Raw genomic sequence first — 18,181 nt, 5'->3', positions numbered from 1 at the left:
AGGGTGAGCTGGAATGTGACGCTAACTGAAGCTTTAGAAAACCCTGAGTAGATCTAACACACACCATCTGTGTGCATGTCAGTACACCAACATCACTCCTTTCCTTTCATCCCTACAGCTGGATTAGAGAACAAACACCAAACACAGTTGCCACCTGAGGGAGGAGCAGAGGAGAGAAAGAGAGGAGCAACTCGTTCAAATAAATAAACCAGGAAGCTGCCAACCCTGCTTGGTCTGGCCTGCTACACCCGGAGAACATACAACACAGACACCACTGCACCAGACAGACAAACAACAAAGACTACTAGACAGACAACATTATACACGAGACAAGCCCACAGTTCTTACAAAAGCAGACCGGTGTACATGCAGTGCACAGGATGGTTGTGTTTGTCAAACACAGACGCTAGCACTTCGGGGAATCAAATAAGAGCGTAATTCTCATCATGTTTACATCATGCCCTGACGCAATGGCTGTCTCACCATCTCCTGTGATAAGACTTGATGTAAGACGTTCTGACACCCCAGGAAACAACAGACAAACATCCTGCAACTACAGCACGGCAAACCTCCCCCAATTTTAAGCCTATATTTAAGTTCTGGCGCTCTGCGGCCCATTTTCTAGCTATTGGAGATAAGGTTTGAGATATTGCCACAAGAAATCTGTGTCCAGGCCAAACCAAACACTGGCATATTGGTGCAGATGACAAAAACACTAGTGTTTGTGTTGCGTGGGCAATGTGATATCAGTGCTTCCGGTGAGTTGTGCTGGGGTCAGGAAAATCCCACAGGCCTGTAATACACTGGCTACAGTACCCTGCATGCTGCTGAGCTGTGGTCACAGAGAGACTTCACAGACACAGCTCAATGATCCCATCGTGGAAGTGTGGTGTGTACACTACACACAGAGACTTGTGCATTTGACAAGTCATAGAGTGAAAGTCCAGGCCATGAGCAGCTGACTCAGGAGGGGAGGAGTGACTGGAGGAAATAGGGAGGGGGTCACCAGGGCAACGTCTTTTGAGTGGCAGAGAGTCAAGCAACGGTTCTGCTTCCCGTTTTGCCTGCTCCATTGTTCAGCATTTAATAGGCTACATTACATGCGGTGCCAATCACAATCCACTGATACTCATAGGGGAGGTTCTTTCCAAACCAAAAACATTCACAACCTGTCTTAATTTAAAAGAATCAACAAAACATTATAGAATTATGAACCCAACAAATACAAGTTAAAATAAACACATACGATTTCAGACTGATTTTATGGTTGCTAAACATAGAACAAGAAAAAAGGACCCAGTCACAAACAAACACAATTGTTAATACAAGACAATTGATTCTGCTCTGTGCTCCTTAACTTGTAGGTCTGTGGTGCTCCTGTTCTGTCAGTGGAGACGTAGCAGCAGCCTAGGAGTGGTGTGATGAAGAGCCGTGAAGGGTTTACCCATCACATCACCCCACTGAGCAGAGCTCCCCAAATTCACACTCACCGACTGTCACACCGCTGTTGTTATGGGAGGGGGTAAGAATGTCAGACTAACGTCATTCAAAAACAACCCAAAGACCCAACAACACGTATTTGAATTGTGAGAATAAACTAAAATACATTGTAAATCCAAAAAGTCTTCCCATACCTTTGGATATCTCCTGTCCTGACTTGAGCAAACAAAAAGACTAAAAGGCACGGTTGGAAGCTTTGGGCCTAGAGAGAGGAGGGGATATGACGATGGTTGTGATGGTGAGTCTTATGTTTTGGTGTCATGCTTGGGCCTGGCCGTTTGGCTCGGAGTGCAGGGGAGCAATCTCTTCCTCTGTCTAAACACTGTCTGCTCTCAGCAGACCCGCTGGAGCCACAGAGGACGTTTACAGGACGTCAGTCTGACTCGGAGTAGCACGGCATACAGCACCGGCTGGCCTTGAACCATTCAGGAGGTGGGTATCCAGACTAGGACCGTACCAGACCCAATCCTACCATGAAAAAACCTCACCCACTTAAAATGGAGAAGTTCTCATTTTAAAGGACGTCATCACTAGGGTTTGATCCATAAGGGACAGAGCAGGACAGACTTAAGGTGGCCTGGCTGAGTGGACTGTTCATACCAGGCACTGGTGAAGTCTTTCCATACAGGCAAGCAGCCACCAGTGAAACTGAGCCTCACATTTTCTTTGCAAAAAGTTATTATCAGCATTACCAGAGGATTATGAAGTAGGCCTATACTGATACAATTCCAGTATTGACAATAGATTGAAATCTAATGTTGCTATTCAGGGCTACATTCTAGTAACACAGCATTCTGGAACGTACCCCATGTTCAGAACCAGGAATCTAGAATGTTCCATATCCTGCTGTGAGGAGCTTCCACTCCCAATTATAGGGACTCATTATTCATCTCTAATCACAGACAATACATTCATCTTTGTGAGAGAACAACCTCTGACTCGACGTCGTAGAGCATCTCCGCAAACGTTTGATTACCTTCATCAAATCAGACAGACCAGATCCATAACGGAACAGTGAACTGCTTTGAAGGCAGTCGTTGTGTAAACAAGGCAATCAATCATAGTCCTTTTTATTCAGCCCATGCTGACTGTTCTGCGCTGGGTTTGGGGCCTGGATGTGTGCGGTCCTCAGCAGTCACTCCTGGCTGTTTTTCTTTAATATGCTGCGCCTTTGTTTAAATATGGATTACTCGCATCAGCAGGACACTTGTTATTGTTGGTCGCATTTGAACCACGGTAACTAAGTCGAGGATTTATGTGAACATTAAATACTCCCCACATAACAAAGCACTCTACCATAATCCAGTTAAATACCTCGAGCCTAGTTCAGTTTGATTCCACAAAAACAATCTTAATTTAAGGGTGTCCCAGTTCCTTTCTTTTGAAGTAGAAAAGAAATACCAAGATGAAGAGCCCCAAGAATGAGATCCTTCACGTTGTACAGCCTGACAACTGTTGCCATCTTTACAAACACCAAGTGAAATATCAAGGCAGCAAAGCTGACTTCTAAACGGAAAAGAGTGGATTCCACCACCTAAAGTAAACTTCACAAGAGAAACAAAACAGACGTAGACGATACTCTGGAAAGATGATGAGCTGAACCACGAGTCATGTGGTGGAGGAAACCAGTGGGACCAGGAGAACTAACCCGTCTAGTTAGTTAGACAAACCCCTGCCTGCACAGACACTTTACAGAGCTGCCTACTGATCCCCACATTCTCAAAGTACAGTTAGGGAAGTTTCCAGGCCCAGTGCAGTCCAAAATGTGATTTTCCTCCGTTTTATATATATTTCCACACTATGAGGTTGGCATAATACTGTGAAATTGTGAAAATTATAATGCCCTTTAAGTGCAAGAGCTGATTGAAAAGATCACCTGGAATTTCAGCTTGTTTTGGTGGGATGGAGTTTTGGCCTGCCTGGTGACATCAGGTGGTAAATTAGTTAATAGACCAAACAAAAAGAGTTCAAAACCTCTATGCCAATAACAGCTAGTTTTTAGTTTCCCCCTCTCCACTGAGAAATTGCTCTTTGCTAAGAAGCCATTTTTGTTTATTTTTGACCAATTATCGGGAGAGGTGAAGGTCGAATCATGCGTCCTCTGAAACAAGACCCACCAAGCCGTGCTTCTTAAGATCCGCTCGCTTAACCCGTAAGCCAGCTGCACCAATGTGTCGGGAGGAAACACTGTTCAACTGGCGACCAAACTCAGCCTGTAGGCGCCCGGCCTGCCCCCTCCCCTAACCCGGACGAGGCTGGGCCAATTGTGCTCCGCCCTATGGGACTCCCGGTCACGGCCGATAATGACAGTCTGTAGTGACGCCGATGCAGAGCCTTAGACCGCTGCGCCACTCGGGAGGCCCTCTTTTTGACCATTTTAATTAAAACAAACTTACATTGTTACCAGCTGCATTGGACCTTTATAATGTAGAAGCTTAAAAGCAAAACACACACACCTCTACTGCTTCCTCCTATTGAGCAATACTCTCAGCCAGCCCTCTGACCATGGCAGGCTCGCCACAGCCTCTGGTACTGGGGACTGGTTGCCTTGGCAGCCAGCACTGCACTGGGGCTCCATGGTCTCTGATAAGGAGGAAGTGGTCGTGGCAGACTGTACGCTTTGGACTTTCCCCTCTCTACGACACCCCTTCCCTCCATGTTCCCACTTCGCTTCCCACCAGCAACTGTTGATGACTACTGAAACTAGCCATGTCTTTCTTGTCATGATGTAGGACTGACAGTTTCCATTCCAACATCTGAGTTGAACCTTTTTCTAAGAGTATAAACAGCATCAGGAGTATTCAAAAAGGTACAGCTCAAATAGATCTAGTCACTCAATAACAACAGCCTGCAAACAGATGCAAGCTAATTATCTTACAATGTCTAATGTGTAAGACCCCCTCACAAGTGAGCCAGTGGGACAGACAGAGGCTCTCAATTCAGTCAGCTTACAAACACTGTTACATAAACATGTCTGTTTGTAGAAAAAAATGCAATTTTCAACATTTATTTTGTGGCGCTGACGCCACGAGCACTGCACAACCACACACCAAAATGTGTCCTCAAATGGGCACAGGTGTCGACACACACACACACACACACACACACACACACACGCACGCACGCACGCTCGGTCTCTCCACCTGTGTGTGGTGCATGCAGTACGGCAGGGTCTGCATGTTGTAACGGCTCCAGGTTTATGTCCCATGCCATGTTCTCAGTTAATGAACAGCGGATGAGAAAGGTCTCCTGCTGATAATGTGCTGTCAGTCCACTGCTCTGCTCCAGTCTCTGGACCCTGACCAGAAAGGCTACACTGGGGTGCATATGGCTCATGTGACAGGAAATCTAGGTGCCACTGGCCTGCCTTCTCTAACTAATGGAGCTTTAGTCCATCACTGGATACAATATACACTCTGGCAGAGGCAGGAGCCAGGTTCACAGAGGGGAGAGAGGAGGAGGGATGATGCTGTCATGGTAGGAGGAATACAATTGTGTTACGCTCTTCCACTGCCTGCATAACACAACTGGTAGGATGCAGAAAATAAAATTATTGAACTACGGGTTGACGCACGATCCAACACCACCACCTCCTAGACACATTCTCACAAACTAAACCAAAAAGGTCTGTCATCACAACCAATCCTTGACAACAGATTACTGATTCACACCTCTCTGGGATTTTCTGTAGTCTAGGACTGGCAGTGGGGATGATTTTGGGAGTTAAATCATATACTCAGCCCATTTGTGATACACTGTCAGTGTTGCAGTGTGTGTGTGTGAGAGAGTGAGTGAGTGATGCTACCTTGCATACAGTCCTCTATCCGATGGATGAGCTGGTAGGACTTGCAGCGGTCCAGCAGGGTTCTGATTGCTGGGAGGGGGTCCAGCACGATGGTTTCAGGGTGGGCATCAATGTAGTCCTGAAACACACAGCGGGGAGATGAGGGAGCACATACCACAGCTAATGTAGGTAGTCTGGACACAGCGTAATACGGACACTTCACAGTAGGCCATGGATGTGTATTTCCATCATGCTCACTGTGTTGTGTGTGTGTGTCATCATGCTCGCAGGCCAGTGGGTTACATTACTGTCAGGTCAGCGTGAGGTTTACTGATTTATATAGCTACACGCCAGGGTCTGCATGTCCTCCACCCTCCTCTCCCAGTCTCCCCACCCAGTCTCCACTTCCGTCTCCCCCCCCACTTCCGTCTCCACCCTCTGTCTCCCCGTCTCCACGCTCCCAGCCTCCGCTCTACGCTCCCAGCCTCCGCTCCCAGCCTCTCCGCTCCCAGCCTCCCCCCTCCGCCTCCCCCCTCCGCTCCCAGCCTCCCCCCTCCGCTCCCAGCCTCCCCCCTCCGCTCCCAGCCTCCCCCCTCCGCTCCCCTCCGCTCCCAGTCGCTCCCCTCCGCTCCCAGTCGCTCCCAGTCTCTACACTCTCCATTTTCATCTCTGCCCAGTCCTTTCCTTCTGCCAGCCTCTCATCTCAGTCTTTTAGTTATTCTCTAACAGATGCTTTGGCCCACACATTATGCAAACTCAACACTCCCCCACCCCACAGTGAAATCTACATTTCTCATACATTAGGGCTACATTTCCTAACATAAAAATACATCCACACACAGGCACAAAAATGCCCGCCTACGTACACACATTTAGTCAAACAGACATTTTTCCTTGGAACTGAACATCCATCTGCAGAGAGACTATGACTCCTGCCAACGCTGATCAAAACATCCGTGCGGTTACATAAGACAAACGTGTTGCGGTCAAAAGCTAAAGCCAAACTAATCTTCTAGTGGTTTAGAAGAACTGACAACTCCTGTGTACTCGGCCATCAATTTGCTGCTTTCTATCTCCTACAAATGTGTGAGAGAAAAGAGGGCGGGACAGAGTTGATTCCTTGATGGGAACTTGAGTTTCGGCAGTGTGTACTAGTCATGTCTACCTATATACACAAAGAGAAATGGCAAACATATTTATTACGAATAACCTAATTCATTGGCCTACACTTGCTTTAGAGAAGGCCACTCAAGTCCAAGTGTTTCGTGGTGGTATTCACAATACACAAGCACTAGCAGTGGTTGTATGTTGTGCAATAGAAGGCTGTTATGGTATTTTCCCCTACAAGTCCTCTAAGGAAAAGAAGACTAATTTCATCCTTAATCCACAGGAAAATGTTGGGTGCTGTTTACAATGTAAAAACAAAGCCTTATACAGCTAGAAGACCTAGAAGTTATGGTCTAAAGAAAGTGTGCAAACTATCGGGCAATGTTTGCACAATGAAGTAAGTCCTCATTCCCCAAACTACAGGATAAAGTGACAGTTCTGATCATTAATGTGGTTTGTTTCCATGCAACTGAATGCTATGTTGTGTTATATGTGACGTTCAGTGGCAGGGTCAAAGCTCAACTCTAATCTCCCTGAGAGTGGCGTTTCTGATAGCAATACTAGCCCTTCACATGGCAGGATGGGAATATCCCACAGTCACCTGCGGCAACGACCTAGTAGTATTATTTCAAGAGGTGAGAGAGAGGAGGGGGATGGTTGGATACTGCATCCAACACTTTTTCAAGCAATGCCAGATCAATTCACACAAGAACAAAGACAACCATCACCACACACACCTGCATGACCCTCACCTTTCAAAACACCCATTCATTTCAAACTGTTCCCGCAGCTACGTGAGACACACAAAATGAGTGTGCAACATTCACAGCACTGGCTGTTCCGGTGATATACGGAAATACATTACCACTTCCCCTTCTAATGAGCAAAACCACTTTAATGGCCAGACACGCTGTAGTGGTGAAATCGATCTGTGGTGTTGTGGAATACAGTTCTCCCTTCCTTTTTACCCCCTCTCTATTTCCACCCCCCTCTCCCCGAGGCGCACCTGTACTCTCTGCACCAGCAGGACTGACTGTGTGTCGTTCTGGTCGGCCTCCAGGATCAGGTCAGTCAGTTTGTGGATGATGACGTCCAGGGGACCCTGCTCCTCCAGGGGCTGGCTCAGGTCCAGCTGAGGACAGACACAAGGGAGACGTCAGGGGTTAGAGGTCAGCAAGGAAACAAACAAGGAAAGCTACTGTACCACCACTGTAGACATAACCAGTCTTTATTTTGTATGCCTGACATATATTTTTGGTAACACTCTTGGTAACCTATGTAGGATGATGCAGTAGAGATACAGGACTAGCTTGGCCTCAGACTGAACAGTTATATGATAGGTCTGGCTCCTGTGGGCAGTAGAGTACAGTAGGTCGATACTGGTGTTGTGGAGCCACTGGGGGATGTGGGTCAACACACATACCCAGAGGACGGACACACACCCCCTGTAACTAGAAGAGGAGACTGAATTGTGCCCCAAAGCCTCACTTCTACTAGGGTACATGCTGTGCCCAAATCACAAGGAGCCTCTATTGTGATCTAAGCTGAATGGATCCACTGTAGTGTGAGGGAGGGTTCCAGTGTGTGTGCATGAGAGCGTATTCTGATTCTCTCCATCTCTGGGTTTGTGTGCTTTAGACCGTACCCATTTCTAAGTCCCTTTATCAGCATGTCTGAGTCCGCATCATGTCTGTATGCAACTGGACGCGCGTGTGTGTGGCCTTCAGCTGGGTCATCGTCAGCAGAGAGGCTATGCCTGAAGAAAAAGGGCCAATAATAGACCTATTTTGGAGACACACACAATCAGCAGAACAAAAAAAACTCAGACTGAGTCTAAGGCCCGGTTTCCCGATAGCAATGGAACTTAGGCTTATGAGTGTTTTAACAATGGATCGTTCCTACAAACGGCCCAATGCATTTCCCAAAACACCACAGTGACAACGTTTGCAAGTGCATCATGGGAGCATGTGCCAATACTGATAGGTACAAAAGAAAGGCAGCCCTGCTCCATTCAAATCTTACTTTAACATTATAATTATTCCACAATACAGATGACAGATCAGCTCCTACAGATATCACCTACACCTGCAAATATTGAGGAAGGCTTATTCTAATGCCTACCTAATAATAATGCACTAAATCATATTTGGCACATCATTGCGCACGTTAAACATTAAATATATCGGGACAATAATTAGACAGTAGCCGATAATTAGCAAATTAGAACTCAATGGATTGAGGTCTATGTACCCTATTGTCCCTTTTTCAGGACCCTGTCTTTCAAAGATAATTCGTAAAAATAACTTCATAGATCTTCATTGTAAAGGGTTTAAACACTGTTTCCCATGCCTGTTCAATGAACCATAAACAATTAATGAACATGCACCAGTGGAACGGTTGTTAAGACACTAACAGCTTACAGACGGTAGGCAATTAAGATCACAGTTATGAAAACTTAGTAGAAAGGCCTCTTTAGTGTCCTTACTCTGAAAAAACACCAAGAAGATGCCCAGGGTCCCTGCTCATCTGCATGAACGTGCCTTAGGCATTCTGCAAGGAGGCATGAGGACTGTAGTATGTGGCCAGGGCAATAAATTGCAACGTCCGTACTGTGAGATGCCTAAGACAGCGCTACAGGGAGACAGGACGGACAGCTGATGGTCCTCGCAGTGGCAGACCAGGTGTAACAACACCTGCACAGGATCGGTACATCTGAACATCACACCTGCGGGACAGGTACAGGATGGCAACAGCAACTGCCCGAGTTACACCAAAAACGCACAATCCCTCCATCAGTGCTCAGACTGTCCGCACTAGGCTGAAAGGCGCTGGCCTGAGGGCTTGTAGGCTTATTGTAAGGCAGGTCCTCACCAGACATCACTGGCAATAACGTTGCCTATGGGCACAAACCCACCATCGCTGGACAAGACAGGACTGGCAAAAAGTGGTCTTCACTGACAAGTCACAGTTTTGTCTCACCGAGGGTGATGGTCGGATATGCATTTATCATCGAAGAAATGAGTGTTACACCAAGGCCTGTACTCTGGAGTGGGATCGATTTGGAGGTGGAGGGTCCGTCATGGTCTGGGCGGTGTGTCACAGTGTCATTGGACTGAGCTTGTTGTCATTGCAGGCAATCTCAACACTGTGCGTTGCAGGGAAGACATCCTCCTCCCTCATGTGGTACCCTTCCTGCAGGCTCATCCTGACATGACCCTCCAGTGTGACAATGCCACCAGCCATACTGCTCGTTCTGTGAGTGATTTCCTGCAAGACAGGAATGTCAGTGTTCTGCCATGGCCAGCGAAGAGCCCGGATCTCAATCGCATTGAGCACATCTGGGACCTGTTGGATCGGAGGGTGAGGGCTAAGGCCATTCTTCCCAGATATGTCCGGGAACTTGCAGGTGCCTTGGTGGAAGAGTGGTGTAACATTTCACAGCAAGTACTGGCAAATCTGGTGCAGTCCACAAGGAGATAGCTGCATTAAGTACTGCAGTGTGGTGGCCACACCAGATACTGACAGTTACTTTTGATTTTGACCCCCCCCCCCCTTCGTTCAGGGACACATTATTCCATTTCTGTTAGTCACATGTCTGCTGAACTTGTTCAGTTTGCTGAGAATAAACGCAGTTGACAGTGAGAGGACGTTTCTTTTTTTTGCTGAGTTTATGTGGTCTGAGGCAGTTCGTAGTTAACACATTTTAAGTACAACTTTAGTAACGATGGTTTTTGGAAACAGCTCAGCGATTTAATGACGCTCCAATAAAAAGGTTATAATGATGAACTTAGCCTTACGGTGCTTTTGGGAAACCGGGCCCAATGCTGTCTAATAGCAAGGAAGGATACAGCGAGGCTGAGCATGCTTTCTTTCCTATCATTAACGATAGGCATTTCGCAGACTCCAACATCAGTACTTGCTAACTGCAAAATGTGCAAATAAATAGGCTTACATGGTATGGAATGACCTTTTCTGTTACACGTTATAAAACCTATTGGTACAGTAAAATGTGTGCTTTAGCCAGAGGATATGTACACCCAGAGGATATTTTCCCAGGTACCGAACTGGTCGAGCAGGTAGCCTCTAGCGCAATTCTGTACTAGACAAAAACATTGTCTGTCTTATGTTAAATATAAGAGCACTTGGAAAGCATTGTGTGGCTTGACATTGTTATGAGCGTTAGGCCGTTAGCCATTGCTAGCACCAGTGATCCATGTCCCGGAGGGGCTTCAAAAGACATCAATTGCCATTTCTGTTATTGACTCTGACCTTCTTCAGTAACTGGAGATCAGAATCAATAAAATAAGTTTAGCTTGCAGCGCTAGTCTAAGCAGCTTCGAGAGGCCCCATTAGTTCACCGGAGTCCTTGGTATTCAGTATGGGAGCCAAATAGACACACCTTAACAGCACACAGTGGGTCAAAAACTAAACGTTCAGCCCAGAGAGATGAAAAGCTACGGAACATGGTCTGGCAGTGTAGGCCAGGCTGGTTAATCATTCTAGGAGAGGTGATGGATACATTACTTATTAGCCTTTGTCCTGCTTTGGTAAAAAAAAAAAAAAATATATATATATATTTTTTTTTATCTGTCCTACCTAGTTTACACGGCAGTCTGGGGCTGAAAGACTCAAAACACACAAGGACATAGGGGGATACAGGCACTGTATATACTGTGCTGTGAAGACAACAAACATCACAGAGACAGGGCACACAATACTAAAGGCATAGTAGTCAGCAGAGGTGAAGAGGACACACTGGTCTCAGGGCTTGCCCTCCAGCGCACGTACGGTTGTTGAGAGCAGTCAGAGAGAATTTGGCTGTGCGCCACAGCTCCTAATCTCCTACTTCCACAAAAAAAGAGGTCCTGTCTACAGCGTGGCCCCTCACACACACCAGCAGTGACATGGAAGTCGGTCCCATCCCACTAACAACGTCATGGATGGAGCACAACCTTGCTCTAGCACTCCCACAGAAGTCTTTGCGAAGCCGCTGATGTTATGCTAAACACTAAAAACAGAAAATGGCAATTGACGTCTTTTGAAGCCCCCCTGGGACATGCAGAACTGGTGCTAGGCCATGCCTGTGACAGACATCACAGAAAATACCCACAGTCCTGCAGGGAGAACAGGTCAAGGGCAGAATGTTTCCAGCTTTTATGCTCGTTCTACCGAGGGGCTTTGTGTTGTCACATTCCCCAGAGAAATGTTTTCTGATCTACAGAATAGTGAGGATCTACAGCAGCCGTCTCTCTTCCAACCATATACACTGAACAAAAATGGTAAAGTGTTCGTCCCATATTTCATGAGCTGAAATAAAAAAAAATCTCATGAAAATGTTCCATAAGCCTAAAAAGCTTTAAAATTGGGGCACAAATTTGTTTACATCCTTGTTAGTGAGCATTCCCCCCATGCCAAGATAATCCACACGTGACAGGTGTGGTATATCAAGAAGCATGATCATTACACAGGTGCAACTTGTGCTGTGGACAATAAAAGGCCACTTTAAAATGTGCAGTTGTCACACACACAACACCACAAATGTCTCAAGTTGCGGGAGCGTGCAATTGGCATGCTGACTGCAGGAGCGTCCACCAGAGCTGTTGCCGGATGTCCATCAGATCGTTATGATCATGCTGTTTAATCAGCTTGATGATATGCCACACCTGTCAGGTGGATGATTTATCTTGGCAAAGGAGACATTTTCACCAAAGGAGAGATATATACTTTTTGTGCATAATGGAAAAATTCTGGGATCTTTTATTTCAGCTTATGAAACATGGGACCAACATTTTACATGTTGCGTTGATATTTTTGTTCAGTATAGTGCCAGGTTCTTGCACCTCCCTGGAGCCATAGCGTAATTGGACTCATGTCTCAGCAGTGTCTCCCTCGCTCTCTCCTACCTCACAGTGTGGAGGCACTCAACCAAGCCATCTTAATGAAGGACCAAGTTTTGGTCGCCACTTCTTTTTGACTGTCCAAATGACTGGGGTCCAGTACTCATTTCTCACTGTAGGTTTGAGATCACTGAGAAGCTGAGCTGAACTCCAGGGCGGAGAGAAGACGACAGCTGCTGAGCCTGTGCTCCAGTGACTCTCCTAAAGCCTGAGAGAGACGGAGGAAGGACGCTACTGCTGAGCTGCTCTCTCATCTGAGGGTTCATTACTGAAGGCCTGCTGCTCCCAGCCCCCTCTCATGCCAACGAGTCTCACCCTCACCCAGGTCCACAGGAGAGGGCAGATGGCTGGGGTGATACAGTGCTAGAGGTCAAAACAGGTCAGAGATGAGCATCTCTGGCAGAGATCTAGATAAAGAGCATTTGTTCCCCCTCACCATGAGTGAAAAAACATAGGCCTCCTAAGATCATGCTACAGAGCGATGGAACTGGAGGGAGGAGGAACAGTAACATTTCTTCCCTAAAGGGATGGAATCCTGTTAATGTTTTGTGCTCATAAAATAGACAAGAGCTGCATCCTTACTAATTATACATTCAAACCACACCCAATGGGTGGGTTGAAGACACTAAAATCCCCCAGTCAGTCAGTATTCCCCATACACACAGGTATTGTTTAATCACTGCAATAGGCATCCAACTGGTTACCTCAAGTGTGCAGTCGATTAAACTTGAGTCCCTGAACTAAGCTGTAAAATGAAATCCAAAAGAGCTCTCTCATTAAATGTTGGATTCCTCTGACTAGTAGCTACTCCGAATAGACTAGAGGAATATCAGCTACATAATGCTTTACGGAGTGAGTCTTATCAATCTCAGTGGGCTACAATTAAAATGATATACAATTACTATTTTTGATCAGTGGGAGAGATACAGTAACAACCAGGAAATTAACTTGAAATTCCCTAGCACTCAGCGCATGATAAACATTTTACAAAATGTTTTCCTGGGAAGCAACGTTGTCCATTTCCTTGCCCGGTTCCACTTGCTAGCAGAGAACATTGGCCTCCCCTAAGTCTGGTGGGTTAATATGATCAGCTCCGAAACATAGGGAGAAGGCTGCCTTGGGAGAAGGCTGCTTTCTCATGAGCTCAGGGCAAACGGGTCAATATTAATGAGGTTGTGGAAATGATTAGCATGAATGGAGGGCAGAGGAGGACAAGAGGGAGAGAGTAAGAAAGGACAGATTGTGGATATATGAATGAAAAGGATGAAGATAGAGGAACCTTACTCTTCCTCCTCAGACTTTTTCCCCCTCAGAGAAATCCTGAAGTTTTTCCCACACTAGAAATGGAAATATGAAATAAGCTCCCTAAGGGCCGACCGATTTAGGTCTGTTCACAGAGTATGTCGTCACAATCGCTGCCATGCCCTCCAGATGTCCTAAATCTCTGCCATTGACATTACTGACTGACTTTCAAAACAGGGACATAGATGTTGCTTTATTGCAAGCTCTGCTCCAATAAACGAGTGATATTACAATTAGTGGGCCTATGGAGGAAACTGGCTATCATGGCCCCAGGAAGGCTCTCAGCAGGAAAGGTTCAAACTCCTTTGCTTAAAATAGAACAACATTCTCTAGTCATTTTTTGTCAGCCTTTAAATCAGTGAGTCCCATGAATGAGGTATTATTCCCAGAAAAACTGAAAATGTAAAAGTTACCCAAACACTGCATCAAAAGGGAACGATAAAGCCCTGTTCACAGGAAAATGAACTGTGCAGATGTTTATGCAAGGCAAAATGGAGTATAGCATATGATTATTTTGGTTGCCATTATTGATGTTGTTAACCACCAGTCTACTAGAAAAGACTTGGCTGTTATAAACAGGGTCAGCAATAGGGTCAGCTTGATGGTGTGTGTGTAGTGGAGTGGGTTTAACCTTGATCAGACCACCTCTTCCTCAGATTCACCACAGCCAGACAGGAGCAACAACACAGATAAGAGCTGTCCTTGTACAGTTACTGTACAAAAAGGAGTCTTGAAGGCAACATCACAATTCAAAACAAACAGGCCTATCGGGACCAGACTGGCTCACTATATTGTGACTGATTCCACCCATTATCATCTAGGGATTTTACAGACTTCTCCGGAAAGCACACAGACCTGTAAGATGACATTGTCATGTTTCTCTAGCTGTGTAACATTTAATTTGAAATGGTTGTCAGCTCATCCAACTGCCCCAAGATGTTTGCAAATATCAGGATCAGAAGTCGGTATTAAAAACAGCACTGATGCAATATCGATAAATAGAACAATAACTTTATAAACAATGTTAACCATGTTTAAAAATATATATACATTATCCTTTAACTCATAAGAGTCTAAGCCCTGTCTAAGACGGGGAGGGGGATTCTAACTAAGCTATTGGGAGCTGTTTTAAGAAGGTAATTCCAATGATTATTTTGCTATTCGATTTTGAATTCTAACATGCTGACTACACAGGGCCCGGGATCAGGACAAGCAAGTGGAAATATCAAAACAAACTCTGAACCAACTATATTAAATTTGGGGTCAGGTCGAAACGCATGAAACATTCATGGACATTCAGCTAGCTAGCTAGCTAATTTGTCATGGGATATAAACATTGGGTTGTTATTTTACCTTACAACGCACAAGGTTCTTTTTTTCAGGGATCTTTGTAGAATTTTTACCCATTTTGGGTAACACAAAATCGTGTGTTCTCTACTTTGACAATTAATCCACAGATAAAAGGGGGGAAATTTAGAACATTTCTAGTAATCTCTCCTTCAGTCTTCTGTGGACATTATATGGCAGTTGGCAACTAACCAAGGTGCATTAACCACCACCTGAACTGGCGTGTGGACTTCAGCTCAGTTTTCAGAATCACCCAAGTGGGTATATGCTCCTAAAAGCCAATGAAGAGATGGGAGAGGCGGAACTTACAGCGCATCAAGCGACAAAAATAGAACCAAGTCCTATTTTAAGGCCTGGCTATGCAGACGCTGCAGATACAGACGAGCAGTTTGGATGAAATTATTGAATTACATGTTTGTGTAAATGTATTTTGTAACGCGAGCGGTGTGGCCAGCATGTTAGACCCCTTGAAGTATTAAAAAATATACATACACATTTTCTGTATGAAAAATTATTTTTGGGCCTTTACTGCCATCATCCCATACAAACACATTGAATAACAGATTCACTACACTGAACAACAGTTTCACCCCCCCCCCCAAAAAAAAAAAAAATCTAAAAGGAAGTTTGTTCTGAAGTGTCTGTCCTATATCTGAGAGATATACAGTACCAGTCAAAGGTTTGGACACACCTACTCACCTACCTGGCCTCCAATCACCCCACCTCAACCCAATTGAGATGGTTTGGGATGACTGTGCACTGTTGGAAAATAATTCCAGGTGAAGCTTGTTGAGAGAATGCCAAGAATCTGCAAAGCTGTCAAGGCAAAGGGTGGCTACTTTGAAGAATCTCTAAAATATATTTAGATTTGTTTAACAATTTTTTCAGTTAATACATCATTTCACATGTGTTATTTCATAGTTTTGATGTCTTCACTATTATTCTACAATGGAGAAAATAGTAAAAATAAAGAAAAACGATGGAATGACTAGGTGTCCAAACTTTTGACTGGTATTTGTATGCATGTATTTAACCTCAAATTTTTGGCACTAAAAAAAGTGTCCATACAGTGGGGCAAAAAAGTATTTAGTCAGCCACCAATTGTGCAAGTTCTCCCACTTAAGATGAGAGGCCTGTAATTTTCATCATAGGTACACTTCAACTATGACAGACAAAATGATAATTTTTTTTCCAGAAAAATCACATTGTAGAATTTTTCATGAATTTATTTGCAAATTATGGTGGAAAATAAGTATTTGGTCACATACAAACAAGCAAGATTTCTGGCTCTCACAGACCTGTAACTTCTTCTTTAAGAGGCTCCTTTGTCCTCCACTTGTTACCTGTATTAATGGCACCGGTTTGAACTTGTTATCAGTATAAAAGACACCTGTCCACAACCTCAAACAGTCACACTCCAAACTCCACTATGGCCAAGACCAAAGAGCTGTCAAAGGACACCAGAAACAAAATTGTAGACCTGCACCAGGCTGGGAAGACTGAATCTGCAATAGGTAAGCAGCTTGGTTTGAAGAAATCAACTGTGGGAGCAATTATTAGGAAATGGAAGACATGCAAGACCACTGATAATCTCCCTCGATCTAGGGCTCCACGCAAGATCTCACCCCGTGGGGTCAAAATGATCACAAGAACGGTGAGCAAAAATCCCAGAACCACACGGGGGGACCTAGTGAATGACCTGCAGAGAGCTGGGACCAAAGTAGCAAAGCCTACCATCAGTAACACACTACGCCGCCAGGGACTCAAATCCTGCAGTTCCAGACGTGTCCCCCTGCTTAAGCCAGTACATGTCCAGGCCCGTCTGAAGTTTGCTAGAGAGCATTTGGATGATCCAGAAGAAGATTGGGAGAATGTCATATGGTCAGATGAAACCAAAATATAAGTTTTTGGTAAAAACTAAACTCATCGTGTTTGGAGGACAAAGAATGCTGAGTTGCATCCAAAGAACACCATACCTACTGTGAAGCATGGGGGTGGAAACATCATGCTTTGGGGCTGTTTTTCTGCAAAGGGACCAGGACGACTGATCCATGTAAAGGAAAGAATGAATGGGGCCATGTATCATGAGATTTTGAGTGGGAAACTCCTTCCATCAGCAAGGGCATTGAAGATGAAACGTGGCTGGGTCTTTCAGCATGACAATGATCCCAAACACACCGCCCGGGCAACGAAGGAGTGGCTTCGTAAGAAGCATTTCAAGGTCCTGGAGTGGCCTAGCCAGTCTCCAGATCTCAACCCCATAGAAAATCTTTGGAGGGAGTTGAAAGTCAGTGTTGCCCAGCAACAGCCCCAAAACATCACTGCTCTAGAGGAGATCTGCATGGAGGAATGGGCCAAAATACCAGCAACAGTGTGTGAAAACCTTGTGAAGACTTACAGAAAACGTTTGACCTCTGTTATATACCTTTTGTTGGCAATGACAAAGTATTGAGATAAACTTTTGTTATTGACCAAATACTTATTTTCCACCATAATTTGCTAATACATTCATTATAAATCCTACAATGTGATTTTCTGGATTTTTCTTTCTCATTTTGTCTGTCATAGTTGAAGTGTACCTATGATGAAAATTACAGGCCTCTCATCTTTTTAAGTGGGAGAACTTGCACAATTGGTGGCTGACTAAATACTTTTTTGCCCCACTGAATATACTTCCATTTGTTTTTTCAATTGGTACCGAGGGACTTTAAGATGAGTCGTGAGGCATATGGGGTGTTCTAGAGCAAAACAGAACTGACATGTACATGTTCGTGAGAGAGTCTCACCTTCCCAGAGGGGTCATATTAGTGTGCAGCCCAAACTGTTTGGAAGTTACAGACAGAAGTTGGTAGATTGGCTGAACCGACTTCAGACGAGTCCCAAGACACTTGTGGGGGTCATAAAGCAAAATGGAGAACACGATCGTGTTGGTCTCATCTTTCCATAGAGTTCATAATAGTTTGTAGGCCAAACCATTCGGATGCTACAGACAGTTTTGTGAGAAGACAAATACCGCTCTAGCTCTGTCACCTTTTATCGCAGAAGCACAACATAGGCGGATGCAGTGGACTGAGAAGCATCCAATGCGAAAAGACAGATCTCTAGCTTAAAACTGACAGATTTTTATGGGGATTATGCTAATTAGATGTTCATGTGGGCACAGACATCGACCTTAGGGGGTTAAACTACTACTACTAGTTTGATGGTTGTGGTCATCAATTGTCCCATTAACAGTCAACCATAT

At 45.0% G+C, this 18,181-nt stretch overlaps 1 protein-coding gene across 3 annotated transcripts in view; it reads right to left on the bottom strand.

Moving 5' to 3' along the window:
- The window catches only part of itpk1b (inositol-tetrakisphosphate 1-kinase b), a 59,694-nt gene that overhangs the window by 19,325 nt on the left and 22,188 nt on the right, over positions 1–18,181 (bottom strand). For 2 of the 3 annotated variants that reach the window (XM_021584932.2, XM_021584931.2), the window contains exons 4-5: positions 7,398–7,523; positions 5,306–5,423 (exon numbers count right to left, since the gene is read on the bottom strand). In XM_021584932.2, coding sequence (XP_021440607.2) covers positions 5,306–5,423; positions 7,398–7,523 — 244 coding nt within the window. Of the gene's footprint in view, positions 1–5,305; positions 5,424–7,397; positions 7,524–8,036; positions 8,148–18,181 lie in introns of all 3 variants that reach the window. The other variant, XM_036962621.1, reaches the window with a different exon arrangement.

This window comes from Oncorhynchus mykiss, chromosome 25, assembly GCF_013265735.2.
Source record: "Oncorhynchus mykiss isolate Arlee chromosome 25, USDA_OmykA_1.1, whole genome shotgun sequence".
Lineage (NCBI taxonomy): Eukaryota > Metazoa > Chordata > Actinopteri > Salmoniformes > Salmonidae > Oncorhynchus > Oncorhynchus mykiss.
The sequence above is the reverse complement of the archived record's forward strand: the minus strand, read 5'-3'. Positions and strand labels throughout refer to the sequence as shown.